The 26,925-nt window shown below is 33.8% G+C and overlaps 2 protein-coding genes and 2 pseudogenes across 3 annotated transcripts; 3 read left to right on the forward strand and 1 right to left on the reverse strand.

The window, feature by feature from the left end:
• The first annotated feature begins 942 nt into the window (after window positions 1-942).
• LOC143567210 (WAT1-related protein At4g30420-like) lies at window positions 943-13,177 on the forward strand. Its single transcript, XM_077053677.1, has 8 exons — window positions 943-1,121; window positions 1,270-1,338; window positions 1,650-1,766; window positions 1,866-2,103; window positions 2,261-2,419; window positions 2,520-2,671; window positions 2,747-2,801; window positions 13,100-13,177. Exons 1-8 carry the CDS (start codon window positions 943-945, stop codon window positions 13,175-13,177), a joined length of 1,047 nt encoding a protein of 348 aa, XP_076909792.1.
• A 2,487-nt stretch (window positions 13,178-15,664) lies between these two features.
• LOC143566048 (WAT1-related protein At4g30420-like) lies at window positions 15,665-16,885 on the forward strand. Its single transcript, XM_077052837.1, has 5 exons — window positions 15,665-15,843; window positions 15,986-16,054; window positions 16,235-16,351; window positions 16,443-16,680; window positions 16,865-16,885. The coding sequence occupies exons 1-5, from the start codon at window positions 15,665-15,667 to the stop codon at window positions 16,883-16,885; spliced, it is 624 nt and encodes a 207-aa protein (XP_076908952.1).
• A 973-nt stretch (window positions 16,886-17,858) lies between these two features.
• On the forward strand, window positions 17,859-20,133 carry LOC143566057 (WAT1-related protein At4g30420-like; annotated as a pseudogene). The gene is made up of 7 exons (XR_013141173.1): window positions 17,859-18,037; window positions 18,184-18,252; window positions 18,477-18,593; window positions 18,891-19,128; window positions 19,299-19,457; window positions 19,716-19,866; window positions 19,986-20,133. The product of XR_013141173.1 is annotated as a WAT1-related protein At4g30420-like (transcript).
• Window positions 20,134-21,991: 1,858 nt separating this feature from the next.
• LOC143567218 (WAT1-related protein At4g30420-like) lies at window positions 21,992-25,664 on the reverse strand (annotated as a pseudogene).
• Window positions 25,665-26,925: the final 1,261 nt, after the last annotated feature.

The following is a 26,925-nucleotide window of genomic DNA, read 5'->3' on the forward strand; positions in this document are numbered from 1 at the left end:
ATACACTCATTTAAAAATGATTTTTTTTTATTGTAAATCGTTTGAATGTTTCTATGAAATATAAAATGAGCCGATTTATGTTTAAAATGATTTTGTGTAAAACATTTCAAACAAAAAAAGGTTAGTGATGTATTGACAAACAATGATAAAGAACGTGGGAAGTGCAAGTGGTGTATTTAGAAGTTAATAGTTAGCTGATTTTATTGAATAAAAAAGAGAGAATTAGTGTTTGTGATCCTTGTGGTTTGTGGGCAGAACTACATTGAGTCCCTCAAACTTAAAACAAACTGGTTGAATACCTGTGATTTTATGACGGGACATATTGCATCCCTCGGTCTAAAAAAACATTGGTAATTCGAGGAGTAATGTGGTTCCCCTATATGGATCATTTTTGTGTCCCACTCCCTGTCTCAAGTGGTCATGAAATTAAAAGCCAATTACTAGCAAAAAGTCAGGGCGGCGGCGAAGCCGAATATGTATGACGATGAGGAGGGCTGTGAAACCGGTTAGAAAGTTGTTAAATCCAAAGCCGATTGATCAACAACGTTGACCAGGGAGATCGAATTTAATGACCAAGAGTGTAGATTTTACAAATGAGAATATGAATTGAGTATTCGAGTGGGTCTAGAACTGAGTGACCTAACAAACAGGATATTGATAGATCATAGAAGCGTTAATAAGTTTTTTAGTGATTAATTTGATTAGCTGCGATATCATAAGTACATAACCCATAGGTGATGTTAGTGTTAATAACTAGGGTAATGTGACCCATGTGATAAGGTAAGGACTAAACTTCAATATATGTGAAGATTAGCTACTCAAGATCAAAATCCCAAACTCTTGAAAATGTGAGTATAAAATGGTACCTAGAGAATTGTGTAGTTTCATTTTTTGTGAAGTAATGCAATCATATTACAAACCGAGTAACCTTTAAAGACAAAAATGGGGCATATGGAGTTTTACAAGCCAGTAATTGTTGTAATTATGCTTCAATTTACATCTGCAGCACTCTACATAACAATTAGAGCTTCTCTTTTGGAAGGTATAAACCCTAGAGTTTTTGTTTTCTATAGACAAGCCGTTGCCACTTTGGTCATTGCTCCTGTCGCATACTTTACAAGGTACATTTTAACATGATCTTGAAGCTGGTATTGTGCATACATAAACTCGTTATAAAGTATTAAAGTTGTATACGTGGTTTTGATCCGGCTGTCTTTGAATCTAACTTTACACCTTTCAAATTTTGATACTTGTTTTCGTATGGTATAGGAGTGAAATTGCGAGATGTCGCATTGGATGGAAAAGCTTTTGGTTAATCTTTTTGGCAGCTTTGGTTGGGTAAACAGTGATTTTTATTTTTTGTTTTTTACTCTATTAGCTTTATATAATCATTAAACCTCGTCACTAATAGAACCAGAACCTCTTTATATATTCAATTCAACCACTACGCGTAAAATATATCGGTAAAATTACAAGAAAACAGCATATAATAATGAAGTTAATATATGAGTTATAAATGGGTTGGCAAATATTTAAGTATTTTTATGTTTTTTTTCTTTTAAACAAAACTTTTTGTATATTCTCTTCAACATTACATACTCATTTTAAGAAAAAGTTTAAACTTCTCATGGATTTTTTTTTCTTTTCAGAGTAACAATCAGTCAAATGATATTTTTTAAAGGCTTGTACTTGGCCTCATCATCAGCTGGAAGTGCCATTCTCACTCTTGTTCCTGCCATCACCTTTGTTGCAGCCTCTATTGTTGGGTACTTTAAATATATTTATCTATGAGTCAAAACAAAAATTATGCATAATTGCATACAAACATTACAATCTTATTTAAATTTAATACATAATATTTGTAGATGTGAACCGATAAATATTCGAAGCTTACGAACCATGGCAAAGATATTCGGGACGCTTGTGTGTGTCACAAGTGCAGCTGCAATGGCACTCATCAAAGGCCCTAAACTTCTAAACACGCACTTGACTTCATCGAATTCTCTATTGTTAAATTCAACTGAAATTGATAATCTTTGGCTTTTGGGGTGTTTATGTTTATTTGCCTGCAGTTGTTGCACTTCATTTTGGCAAATTATTCAGGTATATAAATTGCTAAGGGTTCGGTCACAAATTCCAGTCCCTAATTTTGCAACCAATGGTTCACTCGCAATTATAAACCGACACAAAACAGTCGTTATTTTTAGTTATTGTGTTATGCATATTATTTTAGTAATGAACTTTTGTTACAATATAACAGGTACCAGTCACTAAAAGCTATCCTGACCTCCTATCATTATCTGCGTGGACGTCTTTTATGGCGACGGTTCAATCCGGTGCGGTTATATTGTTTACTGACCAACATTTGGAAGCTTGGAATATTACCTCATATTTTCAAGTTGGATCTATATTATATGCGGTAATTAACTTTTAATCAGCTTAAAATATCTGTGTTCAAATTATCAAATCTGAAATCTTTACAATGATGTGTCACTTCGATGTGACAATCTCGTGATCAGGGTATCGTTGGATCGGGAATAACCATATTCGCTCAAACTTGGATTATCCAGAAACGCGGTCCAGTGTTTTTAGCAATGTTCAATCCTTTAAACACTGTCATTGTGGCCGTTTTCGCTTCTATATTCCTAAAAGAGCAGATATACTTAGGAAGGTAAGTAAAAAATAAATATTTTCGTTATCTGGGAACACTTGCTTTAGTGACAGTTTCTTTGTGTCGCTATATCAGTGCGGTGGGTGCTGTCGGGATTGTGATTGGGCTGTATGTAGTTTTGTGGGGTAAGGCTAAAGATCTCAAAGAGTTGAAAGATCAAATTGATGTTATTCAAGTTTTGGTTGATGAAGCTAACATAGAGGAACCACTTTTATCTAAATGAATAAGCAATTTTTACAGGATAATATAACCTTATTGTAGGTTATGAAATGAATGTAATCAGTGACTCTTTATATAGGAACTGTAATCTTCTTTGATTAAATGGTATGTGGTTCAATGAATGATTAAGCTGGGAGTGGAGTTGTTCAAAAAGCCCGCGGCTCGAACCTCATGGCTCGCTCGATAAAAGCTTGAATAAAATTAGCTAAAAAAACATGATTTGAAACAACCTGAGCTGAGTTGACTCATTAGCTCGACTAGTGAACAGCCTTAGCTAGGGAGCACCATGATAATCAGTCCAAATGGAAGCAGTTTCGATAGCTACGTCAAAACATATAAATCAGCTATTTGATTTCACTGATAGTTTTATAAAACTAGAGTGTCTGCGATTGTAATTTGCGACCAAAATAACTGGTTGCAAAATGATAAATTTGCAACAGAGACCACAATGGTCGCAAAATTGTCGACAAAATTAGTTTTAGTTGCTAAAAAGTCGCCAAAGTTATGGATATGTCAACCCGTGTTACGGGTCGCCTCTGGTAGCAAATGCAATATAAAATTCGAGAGATTTAGAGTTGTACGTGATTTGTGATCGGGAAGAAAAGAAAGAATCGAACATATATGGTACTTGAATTGGTATAGTAAAAACATACAAAAGTTCGAGAGGCCAAGCATATTTTTTAAGAGTTAATTATTCGGGCCCTCCCTTAGTTTAAGCATATTGCATGATCTACTTTACACCACCAAGTTTAATCAATTCATTTGCTTGGATTTGAACCTGCAATCTTCCCCTCTAAGAGACCCGTGTTTCTACCAAGTCGGCCACTCCTACTTAACGATAATCAATAACATATTTTAAAGCAAGATTCATATGACTTCATATTTTTATGGTATTTTCCCTGTCTTACTACTAGTGGTAGGATCCGGTAACTACTAAACATACAAATAACTACAGTAATTGTATTTTTTAATTAGAATAATTATGTTATAAAAAATAATACAATGCAATAATAATTATTGTAGTTCAAAAGTTTATAGTGTAATAATAATTACTCTAGTTGTAACATAATTATGTATTCTAATTATTTATACACTTCTCAGGATAAAATTCATTTACATTTGATCCAAACCCCTTACTAGTATAAATGAAAATAACAAATACTATATTTATTACACTTACATAGTAGTCATGTCATTTCCGCTATCTTTTTCTAGCCTATGAATGAAAATAAACAATTGTATATTTTAAAACAAGACTAACATGATTTACGTCGTAGTTTATGTCATTGTCTCTATTTATTATTATAACTAATAAATGAAAATTACCAATAATATTTTATTATTATTATTATTAAAAGCAAGATTTAAGTGGTGTATTTCGTAGTTTTATGGCATTTTCGCTATCTTATTATAATTTATAAATGAAAATAATCAATAATATATTCTAAAGCAAGATTCGCATGGTTTACATCGTAGTTTTATGACATTTTTGCTAGCTTATTCCAACTTATAAATCAAAATAGCCTATAATATATTTTCAAGGAAAAATTCTGAACATAGTCCTTTTAAGAAAGAGAATTTGAAAAAAGTCCAAAAAGTTTTGGATTTCCAAAATAGTCCTCCGAAATCGATCAGCTACGTGAGATTGGGATTCGTGACGTGAGTTTTGGTTATCCTATCACACACTGACACGTGTCACTTCAAAGACAAAGTTTCAGAGAAATTTGACTTAGCCGATAGTTTTCAAGTCAAAATAGTTTTCAAAAAAACCATTGTTTTGGAATGAAATTTGTCCGTCACGTGAGGTTTCAAAGTCATCGTTATCCGCGTTTTTTTGAAATTCATCTCCTCGGACGCATTCCAAATTAATTTCGTCTACCACGTGAAATTTCAAAAAAGATGGAAAAAAACTATTTTTCGGTGAACTTAGTTTTGTTAGATGATTTTCAAAAAAATTTAAAAAAACGATAATTTTCCAACGAATTTAATCTCCTTAGATGATTTTTATAAAAATTTTAAGAATATGGCAAGTGTTAAGAATGTGGTGGGTGGTGGTGGATGATGGCGGTGGTGGTGATGGTGGTGGATGATGGCGGTGGGCGGTGGTGGTGATGGTGGTGGATGATGGCGGTGGGCGGTGGTGGTGATGGTGGTGGATGATGGCGGTGGGCAGTGGTGGTTGATGATGGCGGTGGGCAGTGGTGGTGGTGGATGATGGCGGTGGTGGTTGATGATGGCGGTGGGCGGTGGGTGGTGGTGGTGGTGGATGATGACGGTGGGTGGTGGTAGTTATGATGGCGGTGGGTGGTGAATGATGGCGGTGGGTGGATAAATTTACTTTTTCTAATATATATTCTTTTTATGCAAAAACAGATAAGTTTCATCAAAAAACCATCGAATTAAATACTTTGTAACAAAATCTATCTTTTTTGACAACACGTCTTTTTATGCAAAAATATACGAAATTCATTTGAAATGCGTCCGAGGAGATGCATTTCAAAAAAAAGCGAAAATCATCTTTTTTGAAACCTCACGTGACGGACAAATTTCATAACAAAACAATGGTTTCTCAGAATACTATTTTGACTTGAAAACTATCGGCCAAGTCAAATTTCTCTGAAACTTTGTCTTTGAAGTGACACGTGTCAGTTTGTGATAGGACAACCAAAACTCACGTCACGAATCCCAATATCACGTGGAAGATAGATTTTGAAGGACTATTTTGGGAATCCAAAACTTTTTGGACTATTTTCAAAATCTCTCTTAAAAATGACTATTTTCATAATTCTCCCTATTTTCAAAGCAAGATTCTCATGATGATTTACATCATAGTCTCACACATGCATGTGTCGTCTCCTGATAAGTTTCTATTAACAAGGGAATGCAGATGGAGTCATCAAATCCGAATCAAGAACCACCGGGATAGTCGAATTTCTTGAACTAGATAACATATTTGTAGGTTCCCCCGACAGATTTGCTAAAAACAAAGATGGCATCTGAGGGTGGAGACATGGCCGGCCCGTGGGTTAGTGAAAACAAGTTATAGATTTAGGCTCACAATTAGTTAAGGCTTCAAGTCCAAAAAAAACATTATATATAGATATATTATGATAGATAAAGTATAGATAAAGTAAATTCAAAGTAACGTACGTATTAGTGTGGTGGTAAGCTAGGTTGTTACTAAAGTTTAGGTTATGAGTTCAAAACTTGCACTAAGCAATTTTTTTCTTAACAACTTCCTAAAAATACCCTAAAATCTTATTTCGATTTATGCGTCCACATTCGTTGAGCCAGCCCTGGATGGAGATCTCCTTTGATCTATCTTGGTAAATCTTTCCCCCTCTCTCATGATCTCTTCCCTTCAGTGATAATCTGAGAACCCCAATATGTTCATCAATACGTCAAGTAGCTACCAGCAATGTTGTAAAAGTAGGTCTCCAAGTGCGAGTACTCTCCGAGTACTCGCTACAAGGTATGGCCCCAACGATAATTTCTTCAACTTCACCTAGTTACTAAGAATCGTTCAAATGTTGTCAATCTCAGCCAAAATTACATCCAGTCGGTCAACATTGGAAGATTTTGACTTAAAAATAAAAAAATAATATATATTTTTATAATATTAAAAAAAGATAGTCAATTTTTTAGTTAATGATTAGATTTAGAATAATTTAGTATTTAAAAACGTATTTCTCTTATTTATATTGACATTCATTTATTTTGTTATAAGTATTCGTGTACTTATGATATTTGATATATATATATATATAATATATATATATAGGATCAGGATCATGAGAGAACTTTTTTGAAATTGAGAACCATGAGAACCATTTTGGACAACAAAAAACTCAAAAATAAAAAAAATCATAAAATAAAAAAAACACAAAAATGAAAAAAGTAAAAAAAATCAAAATTCATATTTTAACATCCCGGTTTCATAAAAAAACTCAGTTTAGCCAAATTATATACACATATGTATAATATATACATATATGTACATTTACATGATTTTTTTATACACATGTGTATAATTTAAGATAAATGACATTGTACATATGTATATATTACGTAACTAAAGATTAAATAAAATTATATATATGTGTATAATACAACGTTTTTTTATTTTTTTTATTTATTTTTTATTTTTTTTAATGAAACCGGAATGAAATATAAGAATTTTGGTTTTTTACTTTTTTAAAATTTTTGTTATTTTTTGTTTTATGATTTTTTTAAATATTTTTTTCAAATGTGTTTTTAGTGGTCCAAAATGGTTCTCAAAGTTCTCAATTTGCAAAGGGTTCTCTTAGGATCCTTACCCTATATATATATATATATATATATATATATATATATATATATAGGGTTTGTATCATTTAAGAACTCTAAAAAAATTAAGAACTCTTAGGAACTCTACATTTTTTTAATTTTATTTATATATTAACATTATTTAAGAGTAGTTTTATCATGTTTATATAAAAATTTTTGAATAGATATATAAATAACAAATTTACATATGTGTAAAGTTTATGTACTAACAAATTTACATAGGTGTAAAACAACATAAAAATGTATAAAAAACTAATTTTAAAATTGTAATCGTAAATATAGAAATTAAAAATGATAAAGCTACACTCAACTAACATTAACATACAAATTTTTTTATAAAAAACGTTGGTTTTCATGGGTTCTTTCAAGTTCTTAAATAATTTAATAGTTCTGTAATGATACTCATCCTATATATATTATATATATGTGTGTGTGTGTGTGTGTGTAACATTATGTAAATTTCGGGCCAAAAATGTCAAGTTTTCAAAGTCAAGAGACCAATTCTGTAAATTTCCAAACTTCAGGGGCTAAACTGTAAAATCTGTTTTATTGGCCCATCGCACTACGCGAAAGGGTCAAGAAAGACACCCATTGCGTACCGCGATGGGGTGTCTGACACAGACTGACACGTGTGCCACGTGGCACACGGTGGCAACGCCTGTTGCCACGTGTCACCATGTGTGGACACGTGTAGCGGCGCCTGCACGTGTCGACACGTGGCAGGTCTACACCCTGACTCACTAACCCTATATCGCGGTACGCGATGGGGTTCAAAAATCACTATAAATAGTAGGGTTGCGGGCATTTCCCAAATCACACCAAATTTCACACACATAATCTCTCTCTAGACTCTCTCACTACCTCGAGTTACGTGCCAACGATCCCTCTAGGTAAACGTGCCCCGAAACCTCGTTTCCCGTGCCCATTACCTTGATATACGTGCCACTTTCCGTCGACATTCCGAGTTAAGAGGAGGTGCTGTCCGACGTCCCGACATTTACCTCGAAGTGCGTGCCAAGAGTGTTGGTGTCTCGAAAAGCGTGCCAAGGGTTGATCAAGCGAGTATTGATAAGAAGGATAGAGTCAAAGTACTGCCCGAGTGTGAAGGGTATTCCTAAGCCGATAAAGGTAGGCATAATGCCCGACCAAAATAATAATAAAATATTGAAAGGGCTTAATACCCTAAGTCGAAGTTATTCTCGATAATCAAATAAAGATATAACAAAGAGAAAAAAGAAAAGAAAAGATAATATATATATGAATAAACATATATAGGATTATTCTTTGTTATAAAATATATTATTTAAGTATAATGAGTATACTTAAATAATAAAGAAAAAGAATACATTTCTTAAAGAAGAAGAAACGTCGGGTTTTATAAATAAACTAAAGGTTTATAAAGATTACTTTTTAACTAAAGGTTTTAAAGTAAAAGAGAAAATGAACTAAAGGTTCATCGAGATAAATAAGACTAAAGGTCTTAAGCCGGATCGTGTATCCGTCTAATGAATGTTATACTCGTACTATAGGTGCGAGATAGCGAAGGAAGATTAACGGACGGTGTTGGAAGCCGATCCCATTGAAAAAGTGAATACGCCCCACTTTTACAAACTTGTTTTCAAACAATCAAACGTGTTATGTATAAAACTTTACATGAGGCTACGTGTCTCTAAAAAACATTGTAAATAAGAGTATAAGCCTAGCCCTCAGGCTGTGGTATACGTTTGTCTGGATCCTTACATATGTGGTATGCGGTGGGCACATCGCACCACGCCTGGTCACGACCTCCAGCCACGATGGGCCGAACCAAAGTATGTTCGAGTGAGAATGACCTTGTGTATATTTATGGTACCTAAGTTATGTCGAGACGCTGCGGTGTCTTGCTGAGGTGACATAGTGTAGAGACTCGAATTTATGATGATTGTTTAACTTGATTATTCCTAAGCCAAGATTTGCCGAGGCTTGCGTGGTCTCGAGCGGTAATTAAGTAAAGAAAATATTTTTAGCGTCAGCATATTCACCAGCATTCGTTGCTGACGTATTTTATTAACATTTTGCAGGTAATCATGACTAAAGCTTGAGAAGACAAAGAATCTCAAGAATCTGATGGCTCGGATAATTTTGTGTAAATATTAAAACATGGTGGTTTTGTAAACTTATAAACTAGTAAAAGAAATCGAGACTTTCGTCTTGTCTTTTGTATTGTAAATATTCATATTATCGATCCTTATGTTTTTATAAGACTTCCGCTAATAACCATAACTCTGATTTATTTACAAATATGGTACCAACTACGGTTCACACTCCTAGGCGTAGATTGGGGGTGTGATAGTGTGTGTGTGTGTACGTGTGTGTGTGATTGATTTCTTTTGAGAACCATTTTGAGTTTTAAGAACTCAACGTAACAAAAAAAATTGAATTTTATTTTACACATATGTAATGCGTAAATTTAAGTAACGTAAAAAAATTACAATATTTTTTTACACGTCGAATCGACTTATTACACATGTGTAACTAACATTTAAACTTGTGTAATAATCACAAATCTTTATTGTCTCTCATGATTAATTTTTTAATCAGATTTAATCTCAATCATAAATTTTATACCCATTTAATTAAATATGTGGTCCATATTGAGTTCTTAATATTCTTACAACTCATCAAGTTCTCAAAATATCATTCCCATATATATATATAGGGGATGGTTCAAGAGAGAAATCAATTTAATATGAGAAGTGCGAGAAGTGATTTATAACCATTGATTAGTTTGATCAATGGCCTACATTGGTCGTGGCAGTTTTGTAATTAATGGGTTAATTGATTTAGTGATTTATTAATTAAAAGGGCATTGCAGTAATTTTCTATCATCATCAATCATCATTTATTCCCAAAATTTGCACTTCCAAAAATCAGCGATAGCATACCCAATCTTCACACTCATTAATCCAGTTTTAGAAAATCTTCATAATGTAGGGGAAGACTATTCTCCTACATTCGTATTTATAAAAGGGGGTGTTTGTTCACACTTCCCATAAATCTAGCTTTTATGCTCAAGGAGGTGATTGTTACGGAGATTAAGAAAAGGTTAGGATTTTTTGTCTCTTCATCTATTTTTTTTTCTTACAATTAGATAACCCGACACTCTAATTGTGTTGTTGAATAACTAGATTTATATGAAAAAAAGTTAAGGTTTTTTTTCGTACTCCAATATCGTTTGTTTCTTCCTACAACAAGATAACACTACACCATAATTAGATGTTGGGATAACTGGATTATGATAGTAAAATGGTTAGTCATATGCATCCGCTAACTATCTAATTTTTGTTAAAAAAAAAGTCTTCGTTTACAAAGATTGTTAAAATGTAATTATGACAGTTAATTGATATCATCTGAGAACTTTATGATGTAGTGTAGGTTATTGTTGGGCGAAATATTGGGTTTGGGTTTGTGTTTTCTAATTATGATAATTTTTTTATGTTTGTGTAGGTAATTGATTAATGAAGGGTAAGATGCCATTGAAAAAAGGTATGCTTGTTATGCATCCTAAAATTTTAAGCTCTGTTCTTATACAATACAAAGACATTTAATATGCTTGTTGTGTGTATCAAGAAGTAGTAGTTTGAGGATAGCTTTGAAAAAATCGTTTTCAAAGATCACAAACGTTGTTGATAATCCGGTTAATTTCGATGGTGATCTTGATGAAGAATCAACAGTTAAAGGTATGGGAAAAATATTGTTATCATGTGTAGGGTTATCATGTGTAAGCTTTAACTGCATGTAGTTATTGATTAGAATGTGCATGTTTACTTTATAATTTGAGTTTTTCGTGTATGACGGTGTAGGATGTGAAGTGTTATTGTATGGCAGTGTAGGTTTAGGATGTGAAGTGTAGGTTTTTCGTTCATGACAGTGTAGACAGTGTAGAAATGTCATAATGTTTATGCTTTGCTTAGAATGTGCGTGTTTGCTTTATAATTTGAACTTTTCGTGTATGACAGTGTAGGATGTGAAGTGTTATTGTATGGCAGTGTAGGTTTATGATGTTTTTTGGTAGTTTATGTATGTGTAGTTATAGTATGTGTTGGACGTTTATTTGTATGATGTGTATGATACGGAATGCTTTGTGTAATGTATAATTATGTTGGATGCATATGTTATGTTTTGTGTAGCGTGTGGATGTGTAGGATATGGACACTGCAATTTTCTGTAATTCATAAGCAATATAGGATGTATATGATATGGATTGTTTTCTCACTGTATAAACTGTGTAGGGTGTGCTTGTTTTGTTTACTGTAGGGCTGTCTAGGATGATGCGGAAAACAAATTTTATGTAGAATGTGTAGTTGTTTGGGTGTTTTTTTCTTTAATAATAATGTTATGTTATGCTTGGAAATCTATCATTTGGTTCATGTATAGTACGTGTGTGTCTAATGTTTTTTGGACATGCAATATGTATATTAATTAAGTTCATTTGTATTTTTTTTTCCTTTTATGTTAATAGCGAAAAGAAGATGTGGGTTTTGAGAAAGCTGCAGCAAAATTGGTGGATGGTAATATTGTTTGCGTGATGACGGGGGAAAAGTGGAACGATACCGATAGTTTCTGTATGATGATGTAATGTATATAAATGTGTAGGGCTTGGCGTTTGACGTTAATAATTTTGCGTATTACGACATAATATAATGTTGTCATAAAACAAATTGGGACCAATGATCTTGTAAGATGAGCAAACAATAATATTGGTGTTTTATAATTTATCTAAGAATAAAGAAAAAAAATCACGAACCATTGGTGTTTTATAATTTATTTACGAATCAAGAAGAAGAAAAAATCACGAAAGATCTGAGAATGAATCAAATGAATGTAAAAAGAATTAAACTAAAATGTTTTTTCAAACTTAATTATCAAGTAAATAAATTAATTAATAAATAATTATATATGAAACTTCCATAATTTTTCATGATTACCAAAGTTAATAATTTTTCTTCTTTACCTTTATGCCCCTATATTTAATTAAAAGAAAAAAAATAAAAGAAAATTTTTGATTGGTTGAAATTACTTTTCACATTTCTCACAATAAAATGATTTCTTTCTTGAACTTAAACTATATATATATATATATATATAATATCCAATAATTAATTTCCTTTATATTTACCAATTCCGAGTGCACCCAACTTCCTAATAGGCCGCCTATGATCCGCCTAACAACTTTTGCAATCTTTGCTACCAGCCGACCAGTGATAGGGTTGGTGGAGTAGGCGACTAAGAGTTGTGGTGGTGTTAAGGTCAATGATGGTATGGTTAAATGCCTGGAGTTATAAGAAATGAAAAACAAAAGGACCAAAATAAAATATAGAAAGACCAAAATGCTACCCATTTAATAGAGTTAAAGGCTTGAAGTTAATTACAACGAAAATGAAAGATCATGGACTGAAAACATAAATTTTAAATTATTGAATCGAACTAGCAATTTTTAACAAACCATTTTGACGAAAACTCAATTTACTCTAAATAAGTCATGGGCTGCCACCAAATTCAAATGGGAAAGCACGGTTCCAACTTCCAACCTCTTTGACCAATCTCAAGTGGATAACATCGATTGAATTTGGCTTGCTTTTGTTTGCGATACATAAAATTGGACCTTTTAACAATATTCAAGAAATGGTGATTAACGTGGAATGATAAAGAAACAAACATATACTGATATTACATAAACATATCGTCTTCATTATAATATACTAATTTGACCTTTTTTTTCCCAAATCATAGATAGCAGGAAACGGTGATTAATGTGAATATTTTCTTACAAAATTCAGCGTGGTAACTGGTAGGTGCGGTCGGAATCGTTATTGGACTGTATATAGTGTTGTGGGGTATAAGGCCAAAGATCTTGAAGAGCTTAAAGAACAACAACAAAAGATGATAATGGTATATCGCATAAAGATCAAATCAATGTAGTTCAAGTTTTGATTGATGAAGCTAACATGAAGGAACCTCTTTTGCCCAAACAAACAAATAAATTTGTTGTTGTAGATGCTCTAATATTGCATACATGTTGAAAACATGTATGGGCTAATTTAAGTCTGTTCATAATGTTATAGCTTGATGGTTGCAGCTAGAGTCGTCTGGGTTGAAGTGTAAATCTGTGTGATGTAAAAGAATTTTTCTATTCTAGAAAGAATTCAAATCGTCATTTCCATTTTGTGATTACGTCCGGTTGATCTCAGTCGATTGTTAGTGGTGTTCATTATCCGTCACATCGATATATTGTGTATGTCAATCTCTTGTGATGCTTTAGATTATTGTGTCTTTTTGAAATCTTGTCTTTGTTGAAAAATTTTATAGTGTTTTTTTTTTCTTTTTTGAAATCTTGTCTTTGTTGAAAAGTTGTTGAAGAATATAATATACAATTTAGTTTTGTAAATATCGCCTTTGATGGAGAGCTACTTCATAACCAAAATATGTCGAGAACTGTAAGAACCACACCATATACACTTGTATCCTTATTCTTAAGTATAAGAATTACAAAAGCCATTGTTTCATCAATGCACTCACTACATATAATTATGAAAACCGAAGTCTTCCACTTGTAATAAATAAATTACAAAAGCTATTTTCATCAATGCACTCACTACTTCAAATTGACATGTTATACGCGGGTCGGACTGGATTTGAAGTTGGGCTGAATAAGATAGCAAGGAAACCCTAACTACAATAGGAGCCTTAAAACAAACACGAACGAACAAACAATCGGAAGAATGGTGGGTGAGATTCATTCATGAGAATAAAGTTTGTAGTACATGCATAAGGCATGGAGGCTAAAAAACAATCCTACATAGGCAATGGAACTTTAACAGTTAAATGAAGTCGTTGCATTCATTACTCAGTTATTATTATTATTGATATTATTATTTAATTAATCATATATCTTTATATTATACATTTATAAATAACAATATACAAAAACAATTAATTAAATAAAAGTTAATTAATTGTATGTATGCCTTAAAAAATAAAAATAAAAGATATATATATTGTTTGTAATATACATATATGGCTTTCAAAAGCATCTTCACGAAACCAAGCCCATCCTCCCTAACGATTAATCCAGCAAGAACACCGAATCCCAATACGGATGTCCTTATAACTGATATTTTTTAAATTAATGACACAAAACCTAAGATTGCATGATTAATATGTAAAAAAAAGCATATTAGGTAGTCAGTAAAGTTATATTGCCCAATGATATTTGAGTTTGTAATAGATGTTACTTTTCTTTGAAAACCGAGGATTAAATGAATTAGAAGTAGTTTAGCCGATTTTGAAAAAAAAAACATAGTCACTGAAGTTATCTATATATGTGAAGTGAAGTGTGAGTAGAGATAGCCAGGAACTGTAGCTACACAGTGTGAATGTATTTTATCTTTTGTGACACAAGTTACTTAAAATGATTATGATTGTTAGAGCATGATTTGTAACTAAATATGTATTTGTCACTAAAGGCATATTAGTGATTTTAAAATGATCATGTGTCAAGCATACACTCATTTAAAAATGATTTTATGCAAAACATTTCAAACCAAAAAAAAAGTTAGTGATGTAATAACAAACAATGATAAATAACGTGAAGTGCAAGTGGTGTATTCAGAAGTTTAATAGTTGGCTGATTTTATTAAATAAAAATTAGAGAGTTCGTGTTTGCGTCCCCAGTGATTTGTGTGCGGGAACCATATTGTGTTCTTCAAAATTAAAATGAACTGGTTGAGTCCATGTGGTAATTTTAGAGGGGACAAACTATGTTCCTTAGTCTATTAACACTATCAATTGGAGGGGCATTGTGGTTTTTCACACCTAAATCAAAACCACCCTCCCCTATAGAGATCATTTTGTCCCTCTCCCCGTCTCAAAGTGCTCCTGAAATTAAAAACAACCGGCCAAAAATCAGGGCGGCGAGGAGGCCGAATGTGCATGACGGAGAGGAAGACTGTGACGCCGGTGAGGATGTTGTTGAATCCAAAGCCGATTGATCAGCAACAATGGCAAAGGAGATCGAATTTAATGACCAAGAGTAGATGTTAATGAAATTAAGTGGATCTAGAACTGTGAGGGTTAGAACTATTGTTAGGGCTTTACAGATCTATGATCACTGAGCCTAAATTAAAACCTAACAAACAAGATATTGATAGAAGTATTCATAAGCTTTTTAGTGACTAATTTGATTAGCCATGATATCATAAGTATATAACCCGTATGTGATGTTAGTGTTAATAGCCAGGGTAATGTGACCCATGTGATAAGATAAGGACTAAACTTCACAATATGTGAAAGATTAGGTACTCAAGATCACAATCCCAAACTCTTGAAATGTGAGTATAAAGAGAATTGTATAGTTTAATTTTGTGAAGTAATAAAGTCACTACAAACACAATAAGCTTCAAATACAAAATGGGGCATATAGGGTTTTACAAGCCAGTAATTGTTATGATTGTGCTGCAATTTGCATCTGCAGCACTCTACATAGCAAATAGAGCTTCTCTTTTGGAAGGTATAAACCCTAAAGTTTTTGTTTTCTATAGACAAGCCGTTGCCACGTTGGTCCTTGCTCCTGCCGCCTACTTTACAAGGTGCGTTTTAACATGATCTTCAAGTATTGTAAATACATAAACTCGTTATAAAGTATTAAAGTTGTGTGTGTGCTTTTGATCCGTCCGTCTTAGAATCTAATTACACCTTTCAAATTTTAATACTTGTTTATGTATGGTATAGGAGTGAAACTACGAGATGTCGCATTGGATGGAAAAGCTTTTGGTTAATCTTTTTGGCGGCTTTTATTGGGTAATTCAAATACTACGCGTAAAACCTCATCAATGGTAGAACTATAACCTTTTTTATATGTTCAGTTCTTCAAATACCACGCGTAAAACTTATGGGGTACAAAATTACAGGAAAACAACAACGTTGCATACTCGTTTTAAGAAAAAGTTATAACTTGTCCTGTATTATTTTTCTTTTCAGAATAACAATAGGTCAAATGTTATTCTTAGAAGGCTTATATTTAGCCTCATCATCAGCTGGAAATGCCATTTCCAATCTTGTTCCTGCCATCACCTTTGTTGCAGCCTCCATTGTTGGGTGTATATATTTCGAAATTCTCTATAGGATTCATAATAAATTAATGCATACAAACACAATCATCTTATTTGATTTTAATACATATTTGTAGATATGAACCGATAAATATACGAAGCTTACAAACCATGGCCAAGATATTTGGGACATTTGTGTGCGTCACAAGTGCAATTGCAATGGCACTCATCAAAGGCTCTAAACTTCTAAATGCACACTTGCCTTCATCAAATTCTTTATTGTTGAATTCAACTGAAATTGATAACCTTTGGCTTCTGGGCTGTTTATGTTTCTTTGGCAACACTTGTAGCTCTTCATTTTGGCTAATTATGCAGGTACATAATTAAAGCTAAAGGTTCGGTCACAATACTGGTCGCAAATTCCAGTCCCTAATTTTGCGAATGAAAGTCCACTCTCAAAATCAGTAGCAACAATCTTTCGGTCACAAAAGTAATTAGCCATTAGGGTTTAAGCTATCAATGAATGCATTTTATCTTTTATGACACAACTTTCTTGAAGATTATGATTGTTAGAACATGATTTGTAACCAAATATATATTTATCACTAAAGGCATATTAGTGATATATAAAATGATCATGTGTCAAGCATACACCAATTTAAATATGATTTTGTGTAAACATCTCACACAAAAAGAATGTTAGTGATGTATTAACAAAGAATGATAAATAAAGTGAAGTGCAGGTGGTGTATTTAGAAGTTTTAATAGTTAGTTGATTTAATTAAATAAAAAGGAGAGAGTTAGTGTTTCCTTCCCTATGGTTTGTAAGTAGAACCACATTGAATCCCTCAAAATTAAGATGAACTGATTGAGTCTCGGTGATTTTCTGGCATGACAAATTACGTCCCTCAATCTATTAACACTGTTAAATTGAGGGGCAGTTTGGTTTTTTAAGACCTAAATAAATATAAAAAAAACCCTCCCCTATAGATATCATTTTGTGTCCCTCTCCCCATCTCAAGTATTCATGAAATTAAAAGCCAGCTGGCAAACATTAGGCCGGTGACGAGGCCGCATGTGTATGACGGTGAGAAGGGCTGTGACTCCGGTTGAATCCAAAGCCGATTGATCAGCAACGTTGGCCAGGGAGATCGAATTTAATGACAAGAGTGTAGATCTTACAAATGAGAATATGAAATTGAGTGAGTCTAGAACTGAGTGTTGTTATGGCTTTACAAATATCTATGATCAGTGAGCCTAAATTAAAACCTAACAAACCTGATATGGATATTGAAAGAAGTGTGAATAACTAGGGTAGCCATGATATCATAAGTACATAACCCAAAGGTGATGTTAGTGTTAATAACTAGGGTAATGTGACCAATGTGATAAGATAAGGATTAAACTTCTAAATATGTGAAAGATTAGGTACTCAAGATCAAAATCCCAAACTCTTGAAAATGTGAGTATAAAAAGGCACCTTCAGAATTGTATAGTTTCATTTTTGTGAAGTAATACAGTCACTACAAACACACTAAGCTTCAAAGACAAAAATGGGGCATATAGAGTTTTATAAGCCAGTAATTGTTATAATTATGCTTCAATTTACATCTGCAGCACTCTACATATCAATTAGAGCTTCTCTTTTGGAAGGTATAAATCCTAGAGTTTTTGTTTTCTATAGACAAGCCGTTGCCACTTTGGTCATTGCTCCTGTGGCGTACTTTACAAGGTACGTTTTAACATGATCTTGAAGTATATATATTTTATGTATATAAACTCGTTAAAAAGTATTAAAGCTATGCGTGTTTTAATCCGCCTCTCTTAGAATCTAACTTTGTGTCTTTCGATTTGGATACTTGTTTCTGTATGGTATAGGAGTGAAACTACGAGATGTCGCCTTGGATGGAAAAGCTTTTGGTTGATCTTTTTGGCAGCTTTGGTTGGGTAAACCGTAACGAAATGAATATATATATGAGTTGTAAATGGGTTGGAAAATATTCAAGTACTCTTATGTTCCTTTTGTTTTTAGAAAAAAAGGGGTACCCGGTTCACTAGGGTCCTGCGTTTGCGCAAGGTCTAGGGAGGGGCCAGATCGCTTCGCACAACAACGTTACATACTCATTTAAGAACAAGTTATATCTTTTCATTTATTATTTTTTTCTTTTCAGAATAACAATCAGTCAAATGATATTCTCTGAAGGCTTATACTTGGCCTCATCATCAGCTGGAAGTGCTATTCTCAGTCTTGCTCCTGCCATCACCTTTGTTGCAGCCTCCATTGTTGGGTACTTAGGTTTCATAATAAAATGCATACAAATTTATGAAAACATTTTCGCTAGACCAAGGATTGAAAAAAATTTCAAAAACAAAAGATAATTAGTGTTTTCCGACCACATGTCGTCGGGATAAATTTTCATGGGGTTCCAAAATTCCCACTAAATGTATCCCGATTCCCGACCACATGTAGTCGGGATATGAGCTCTATACCGATGAAAATTGTGTCGGTATAGGTGTGGTCGGTCAAACAAGTTTTCTTGTAGTGAAACATCACAATCTTTTTTGAGTTTAATACATATTTGTAGATATGAACCATTTAATATACGAAGCTTGCGAACGATGGCCAAGATATTTTGGACGTTTGTGTGTGTCACAAGCGCAGCTGCAATGGCACTCATCAAAGGCCCTAAACTTCTAAACGCGCACTTGCCTTCATCAAATTCTCTGTTGTTAAATTCAACTGAATTTGATAATCTTTGGCTTTGGGGGTGTTTGTGTTTGTTTGTTAGCAGTTGTTGCTTGTCATTTTGGCTAATTATTCAGGTATATAAATTGCTAACTATTCTGTCGCAAATTCCAGTCCCTAATTTTGCGACAAAAAGTCCGCTCCCAAATAGGTGGCGACAATCTTTCGGTCGCAAAAGTAATTAGCCATTAGAGTTTCAAGCTATCAATGAAACCGTCGCAAAATGGTTGTTGTCTTGTCATAACAGGTGCCAATCACTAAAATCTATCCTAACCACCTTTCAATATCTGCTTGGACGTCTTTTATGGCGACGGTTCAATCCGGTGCGGTTATATTGTTTACTGATAGACATTTGGAAGCTTGGAAAATTACTTCATATTTTCAAGTTGGATCTATATTATATGTGGTAATTACTATTTCAACTTAATATATCTATATTCAAATTTGAAATCTTTTCAATGACGCATTACTTCTTTGTGATCTCTGTAAGAGAACATTATAGAATATATTAGATCAAGTTTGATTTTTATACTGTTAATTTAATCAGGATATAGTATTTGATCATGTTTGATGTTTTCTTGTATTTATGGTGTACTCATATATGTAGTTGGTTAATAATACATTACACAGTAAAGTTTTCATTATTCATCAATCTCGTGATCAGGGTATCGTTGGGTCAGGGATTACGATATTCGCGCAAACGTGGATTATCCAGAAACACGGTCCAGTGTTTTTAGCAATGTCAATCCTTTAAACACTATCATTGTGGCCATTTTCTCTTCTATATTCCTAAAAGAACAGATATACTTAGGAAGGTAAGTAAAAAATAAATATCAAGTTAAATTTCATTATCTAGGTAAACATGCTTTAGGACACTTTTTTTTGTGACTGATATTTGCCGTATATTAATGTGAACTTCTTTCATAATATTCAGTGCCGTAGGCATGGTAGGGATTGTCATTGGGCTTTATGTAGTGTTGTGGGGTAAGGCTAAAGATCTTGAAGAATTGAAAGATCAAATTGATGTTATTCAAGTTTTGGTTGATGAAGCTAACATGGAGGAACAACTTTTATCCAAATAAATAATCTTGCTGTAAGTTATGAAATGAATGTATAGTGACTCTTTTTGTAGGAATTGTAATCTTCTTTGATTGATTGGGCTTCTTCAATTAGGTGTTCGTGAACCATTCATTTCTCCAATAAAAGTTTAACGAACGAACTTGAATAAGACCTTGTGCGTTTCGATTAGGGCTGTTTACAGCCCTAATGCCTATGTTTGGATATTAATTGAAGTGTTTTTCTATCGACAAATGTTACTCATAATCTACCTTACACTAACAAATTCAGTTTATTTGTTTGCCCATGATTGACCATACGATCTCCCCGTCTATGAGGCGTGTTCATTCATTAAGGAAATGAACTTTTTCCTAAATGGTTTAGGAACACAAATGAACATAAGCAATGTTTTGCTTGACTTTGCTAATGATAATGGATAGTGTCAATGGTTTGATAATATTATATAATATATAACACTAGAAAGATGGTTAAACAAAGGTTAATTACCCGGATGATATCTGGTTTATGCATATTACACGTTTGCTCCTCACCTAGTCGCCTTTCCATAATTACAAGTTTGCTTTCCAATCCTTTGATGCGAGTAACACTGGTCCCTAGCGTGGAAGGCCGTTAAGTTTTCCAGTTAATGTATTGAGGAGCATACCTGTAATTTTAGGAAAGGGGTCGCGGGATAAAACAAACAAAAATATGTCTAAACCATAAGGAGCATCCAAGTAATTAACTATAAAAGTTGATGTTCAAAAGATATGCTTAAACTCACAAATTTTGTAGGGTTTGATTGTATCGGTCAAGTACAGTTATATGCTTGATTCTCTCTTTCTAATCTCAAATCACACAACTCTGAATCTCTCGAATTTTATATTGGAATTGCAACCACAGACAGACAGTAACATGGTTTTGACATATTTGTAATTTTGCGACGTTTTGGCAACTGAAAGTGGATTTTGTCGCTAATTTTGCGACCATTGCATAATCTATTGCAAATTTCTCACTTTCGCAACTGGTTTTTTTAGTCGCGCGTATAGTATTATTAATCTATCGTGTTGATTCTGTATTTTTGAAATCAAATAGCTGATTAAATATGTATGGAACTAGCTACCTATACTGCTTGAAACTTAAAAACTCGTAATTCATTGAACAAAGAGTCACTGATTACATTCATTTCGTAACTCACAATAACGCTATATTGTCATGCATATTGTACAATAATGTCTTTTGAGTATGAGTATGTGTTTCATAACCTCCCCGGCAAGATTATAATTCATTTAGTGGCCGTTTGGTTCACAGAATGTTTGTGATGGAATTGGAATGTTTGTAAGGGGAACCGAAATTAATTCAGGTAAAAGTTTCGCAATGTGTCTGACTAGTAATATAGAAAAGGAATCGGAATTATAAACAACATAAAAATTACTAAACCATCCTTTACAAAACCCACATAGTCCTGCTCCATGTGCTAATTCGTTTCTCGCACCATTATTTCATCTCCAACCGATGGTTATTTAGGGGAATCACAACCGCTTTTATCATCGTCTTGCTTATATTTTATTTATTCGATTCATCTAGTTCATTCAATTTCTTTAAGACTTTGGTCTCATATGATTCTGGTTCTTATAGTTTTGTTAGGATGATTCAATTTTGGTTTTGGTTTTTACTATACTTTGACTGGAACAAAGGATTGGAAGAAAACAATTGATTTTTATTTTATGGATTTTTTTTACTTGAACCAACAATGTGGAAAGAAAAAACAACAGGTGACTTTGGAATTCATAACATTCCATCACTCAGCCGAACCAAAGGGGCATAAGACTTGGAACAATCACTCATTCGAAGGAAAGTACCATTCCAAAACTAAACATAAATTTTCACATAAAACATTCCAATTCCAATTTAATTTCTAATGAATTCTTGGAACCAAGCATCCCCTTAATTATTTGGATAAAAGTGGTTCCTCAATGTTAGCTTCATCATCCAAAACTTGAATAACATCAATTTGATCTTTCAATTCTTCAAGATCTTTAGCCTTACCCCACAACACTACATACAACCCAATCACAATCCCGACGGCACCCACAGCACTGAATATTATGAAATAGTTTACATTAATATACAAGTACTAAAAACTTTATGCATTCCCAGATAACAAAAATATTTATTTTACATACCTTCCTAAGTATATTTGTTCTTTTAGGAATATAGAAGAGAAAATGGCCACAATGACGGTGTTTAAAGGATTGAACATTGCTGAAAACACTGGACCTCGTTTCTGGATAATCCATGCTGTCGTGAATATGGTAAATCATGATCCAACGATACCCTGATCACGAGATCATATCCAAGTAATGCGTCAATTGGAAAGATTTCAGATTTGAATATAGATAGATATTTTAAGTTAAAATAGTAATTAGTGTTACCGCGTATATTATAGATCCAACTTGAAAATATGAGGTAACTTTCCAAACTTCCAAATTTGGGTTAGTAAATAATAAAACCGCACCGGATTGAACCATCGCCATAAAACACATCCAAGCAGATAGTGATAGGTGGTCAGGAAAGCTTCTAGTGATTGGCACCTGTTATATTTTAACAAACTTCATTCTTGAACACCACCCCCTGATCCAGGGTGGAATTTTTCACGGAACCCGAGGATTCACCACTGATTCGCGGGTGTGGAGAGTGGAATGTGACCATTCGCAATGGTCAACATACCATTTACAAAGATAAAAAATTAACCTTATATGTATATATCACTCGACTCACTCAACATATTCACATATTTTTACTCCCTCAACTCTACCCTTTTAAATTAAAAAAAATCTATATATATATATTTTTAATCTCCAAAAACACCACTCTATGGAGAAACTAAATCCCGTTCCAGAGCCGAGAATTAGGAGAGCGCCACGAACATTGAGCTACGAATAAGTGGCATTTTGAGTCCATGTTTCCGAAGACTTGGATCCCGTGCAACGAATATTGGGTTTTTGGCAATGAGTTTTAAACTATTTTGTGCAAGAGAGAGGATCAAGTGATCGTAAATTGGACCATACGTTTTCGAAATGTCACAATATCATGATGACACAAATCAACACTCGTGATAAACACACGCTAAAAGTGAAAACGGAAGTGAAAATGGTATTATCATGTATTTTTTTTTATTCATGAATAAGTATTGTTTAAGTGTTTCTGGATATATATTTTTTAATAAATTGAATTTTATGTAATTTTTATAATAAATCAAAACAGGGAAAACTGGGACAAAATGGGACGACCCCACGCTGTTTCGGGAAAGTGGAAAGAAACTAGGAAAAAAAAAAGAAAAAAAAAGTGACGTGACATGCAGAATAGAATGAGGAAAATAGGGAAAACCGGGAGGACTCGATCCCTATGCCCACCATAACTAAAAATATCGACTGTTCGCGACGGTTTCATCAATCACTTAAAAGTTAAAGCACTGTGGCTAATTACTTTTGCGACCGAAAGACCGTCGCCACGATTTTGTGAGTGGACTTTAGATCGCAATAATAGGGTAGTGGAATTTGTGAGCGGTATTGTGACCAAAATGAACTGCAACATTAAAATGAACGATTGAACGATATTGTGACCATAATAACCTTAGCAATTTATATACCTGAATAATTAGCCAAAATGACCAGTAACAACTGCCGGCAAATAAGCATAAACACCCCAAAAGCCATCAATTTCAGTTGAATTTAACAATAGAGAATTCGATGAAGGCAAGTGGTGTTTAGAAGTTTAGGGCCTTTGATGAGTGCCATTGCAGCTGCACTTGTGACACACACAACCGTTCCGAATATCTTCGCTATGGTTCTTATGCTTTGTATATTAAATGGCTCGTATCTACAAATATGTATTAAAATCAAATAAGATTGTGATGTTTGTATGCATTTTATTATGAATATATCCTATAGAGAAATTAATTTAAAGTACACTACCCAACAATGGAGGCTACAACAAAGGTTATGGCAGGAACGAGATTAAGAATGGCACTCCCAGCTGATGATGAGGCTAAGTATAAGCCTTCATAGTATATCATTTGACTGGTTGTTATTCTGAAAATTAAAAAAAAATATATGAAAAGTTTCCATAAATATATATTTTTTTGAACGGCCAGGCGGCTAACATACATAAAATGCCTAGGTATTTCGTACGGGGTGACCCAATGGCAAAAGGCCACCACCAGCTGACCCAACCTAGCCGTACGGAGCCCTTGAGCGCCTCCAAGTTATCTCCAGTTTCGGGGAAAACTCACCCACTGAATGCACATTGGTGGTAAAACCCGGACGTTCTCAGGATCGAACTGGATATCACAAAGATCCCAGTCTTCCTTCATTGAGTCACTCATGCCCCCCCCCAAATGTCGTAAGTGGGTATTGAACTTGGGTCTCAATCGAGCTCTTAAGCACCTCCAAGTTATCTCCAGTAATATATAATAAACATTTTGTTTAAAAGGGAAAAAAAATACTTGTATATTGACTTCACTGCGTTGTTGCTTTCCTGTAACTTTACCCCATAATATTGATATGAATCATGCTCTAGTTCTAGTTTAAATGTCATTTGTCTATTTTGGGAGGTGTCAAATATGCAACTTATATTTCTATTAATAGGTACGTATTACTCTCTCCGTTCTATTATAAGTGTCCACATTTTTTTTTATGTATCTCATTACAAGTGACTACTTTCAAAATTTATTAGTCAATTTTCAAGTTTACCCTTAAACACACACATCTAACATTAATAAACAATATTGATGGACCCACTTTTCAAGGGCATTATTGTCATTTGGTAAGAAACAAAAGTAATCATTCAATCCACCTTAAACTTTGTGTTTTTCAAGCATGGACACTTATAACGTAGTGAGGAGGAGAGTATGTTTATGTTTAAGATGGTATTGACATGGCCCTTGCATATGCAGTGAGAGAGGGCCAGGTCATGGAATATCTTGTAACTTTTCTTTTTACGTTTCCGTCATACAGTCGTTCGGTCATTTGGTTTCTTATTATCTTCTCTAAACACAACCAATTACAATAAGAACATATCAAACCTTATCAAATATATACAAAGGTTCTGCCAGTGATAAGGTTTAATGATTAATTCCAAGCTAAAAGAGTAAAAAAAAATTAACGGTTTACCCAGTCAAAGCTGCCAAAAAGATTAACCAAAAGCTTTTCCATCCAATGCAACATCTATTGGTTTCACTCCTGTACCATACAGAAACAAGTATCAAAATTTCGTAGATTTTAAGTCAGCCGGATCAAAACACGTATACAACTTTAATACTGCTTTATAACGAGTTTATGTGCGTACAATACTAGCTTCTAGATCATGTTAAAACGTACCTTGTAAAGTACGCGATGGGAGCAATAACCAAAGTGGCAACGGCTTGTCTATAGAAAACAAGAACTCTAGGGTTTATGCCTTCCAAAAGAGAAGCTTTAGTTGTTATGTTGAGTGCTGCATATGTAAATTGCAGCACAATCACTGCAATTACTGGCTTGTAAAATTCTATATGCTCCATTTATGTCTTTGAAGCTTTTTGTGTTTGCAATGTGATTGTATTACTTCACAAATTAAGACTATACCATTCTCAAAAGTGCCTTTTTATACTCACATAGGGATGGCAAAAATCCCCGAATCCGACGGGGAAACCCGAAAACCGGCTTATTTCGGGTCGGGTCGGGTTTTGTTTTTTCGGTTTCGGGTCGGGTTTCGGAGATTGTTTCGGGGATTGTTTCGGGTTCGGGTTCGGGTTCGGGTACCCCCGCCCCGACCCGCCCCGATATAATATATAAATATAAATATAAATAATATATATATATATATATATATATATTAAAAACCTCCACCAGCATTCTTCTTCTTCTTCTTTGTTCAAATCGAAACCCTAACTCGTTGACTCCGTCTGATCAGCAGCTGACTTCCTATTGAAAATCAGTTGACGGATCTGATTTTACGGCGGTGGTTGGATGAGAGGTTAATAATAATAATAATACAATGAAATGGGTATCATTGCTTAAGGACTTCAAGGAGAAGGTTGGATTCACTGCATCTCCTTCGTCATCCGCCGCTCCATCACCCATAAATAATAATAATAATAATAATAATAATAATAATAATAATAATGATATCAACAGTGCGGGATCGTCATCGCATAATTACTTCTCCTCTTCTACTCCAAGGTTAGGGTTTATTCATGCTTCCTCATCTTAATTAAGTTTACCGATTCAGTTTGGACTTTGGAGTGTTTTAATGGATTTAGGGTTTAAGTTGTTGAGATCTGAGAAGGAATTCGTTTATAAGTATCTGATTTAACTCAGTTGATATGAAATTATGATTTATGAATTACCCAGAATAGTCAATTTCGGGTCGGGTCGGATCGGTTTCGGGTTTTCGGGTTCGGGGACGGGGCGGGTCGGGGGGGTACAAAAAACCAAACGGGGAATCCCCGAATTAAACCCGACGGGTAATGGGGCGGGTACGGGGATGGTTTTTGGTTTCGGGTTCGGGTTCGGGTTAAGCCAAACCCGCCCCAAACCCGCCCGTTGCCATTCCTATACTCACACATTCAAGAGTTTCGGATTTTGATCTTGAGTACCTAATCTTTCAAATATTTTGAAGTTTAGTCCTTATCTTATCATATAGGTCACGTTACCCTAGTTATTATATATTAACACTAATATCACATATGGCTACGTACTCATGTTACCATGGTTAATCAAATTAATCACTAAAAAGCTTATTGACACTTCTATCGATATCCGGTTTGTTAGGTTTAAATT

Source organism: Bidens hawaiensis, unplaced genomic scaffold (genome assembly GCF_021521415.1).
Source record: "Bidens hawaiensis isolate Kalapana, Puna unplaced genomic scaffold, B.hawaiensis_p1.1 tig00001236_1, whole genome shotgun sequence".
Taxonomy (NCBI): Eukaryota; Viridiplantae; Streptophyta; class Magnoliopsida; order Asterales; family Asteraceae; genus Bidens; species Bidens hawaiensis.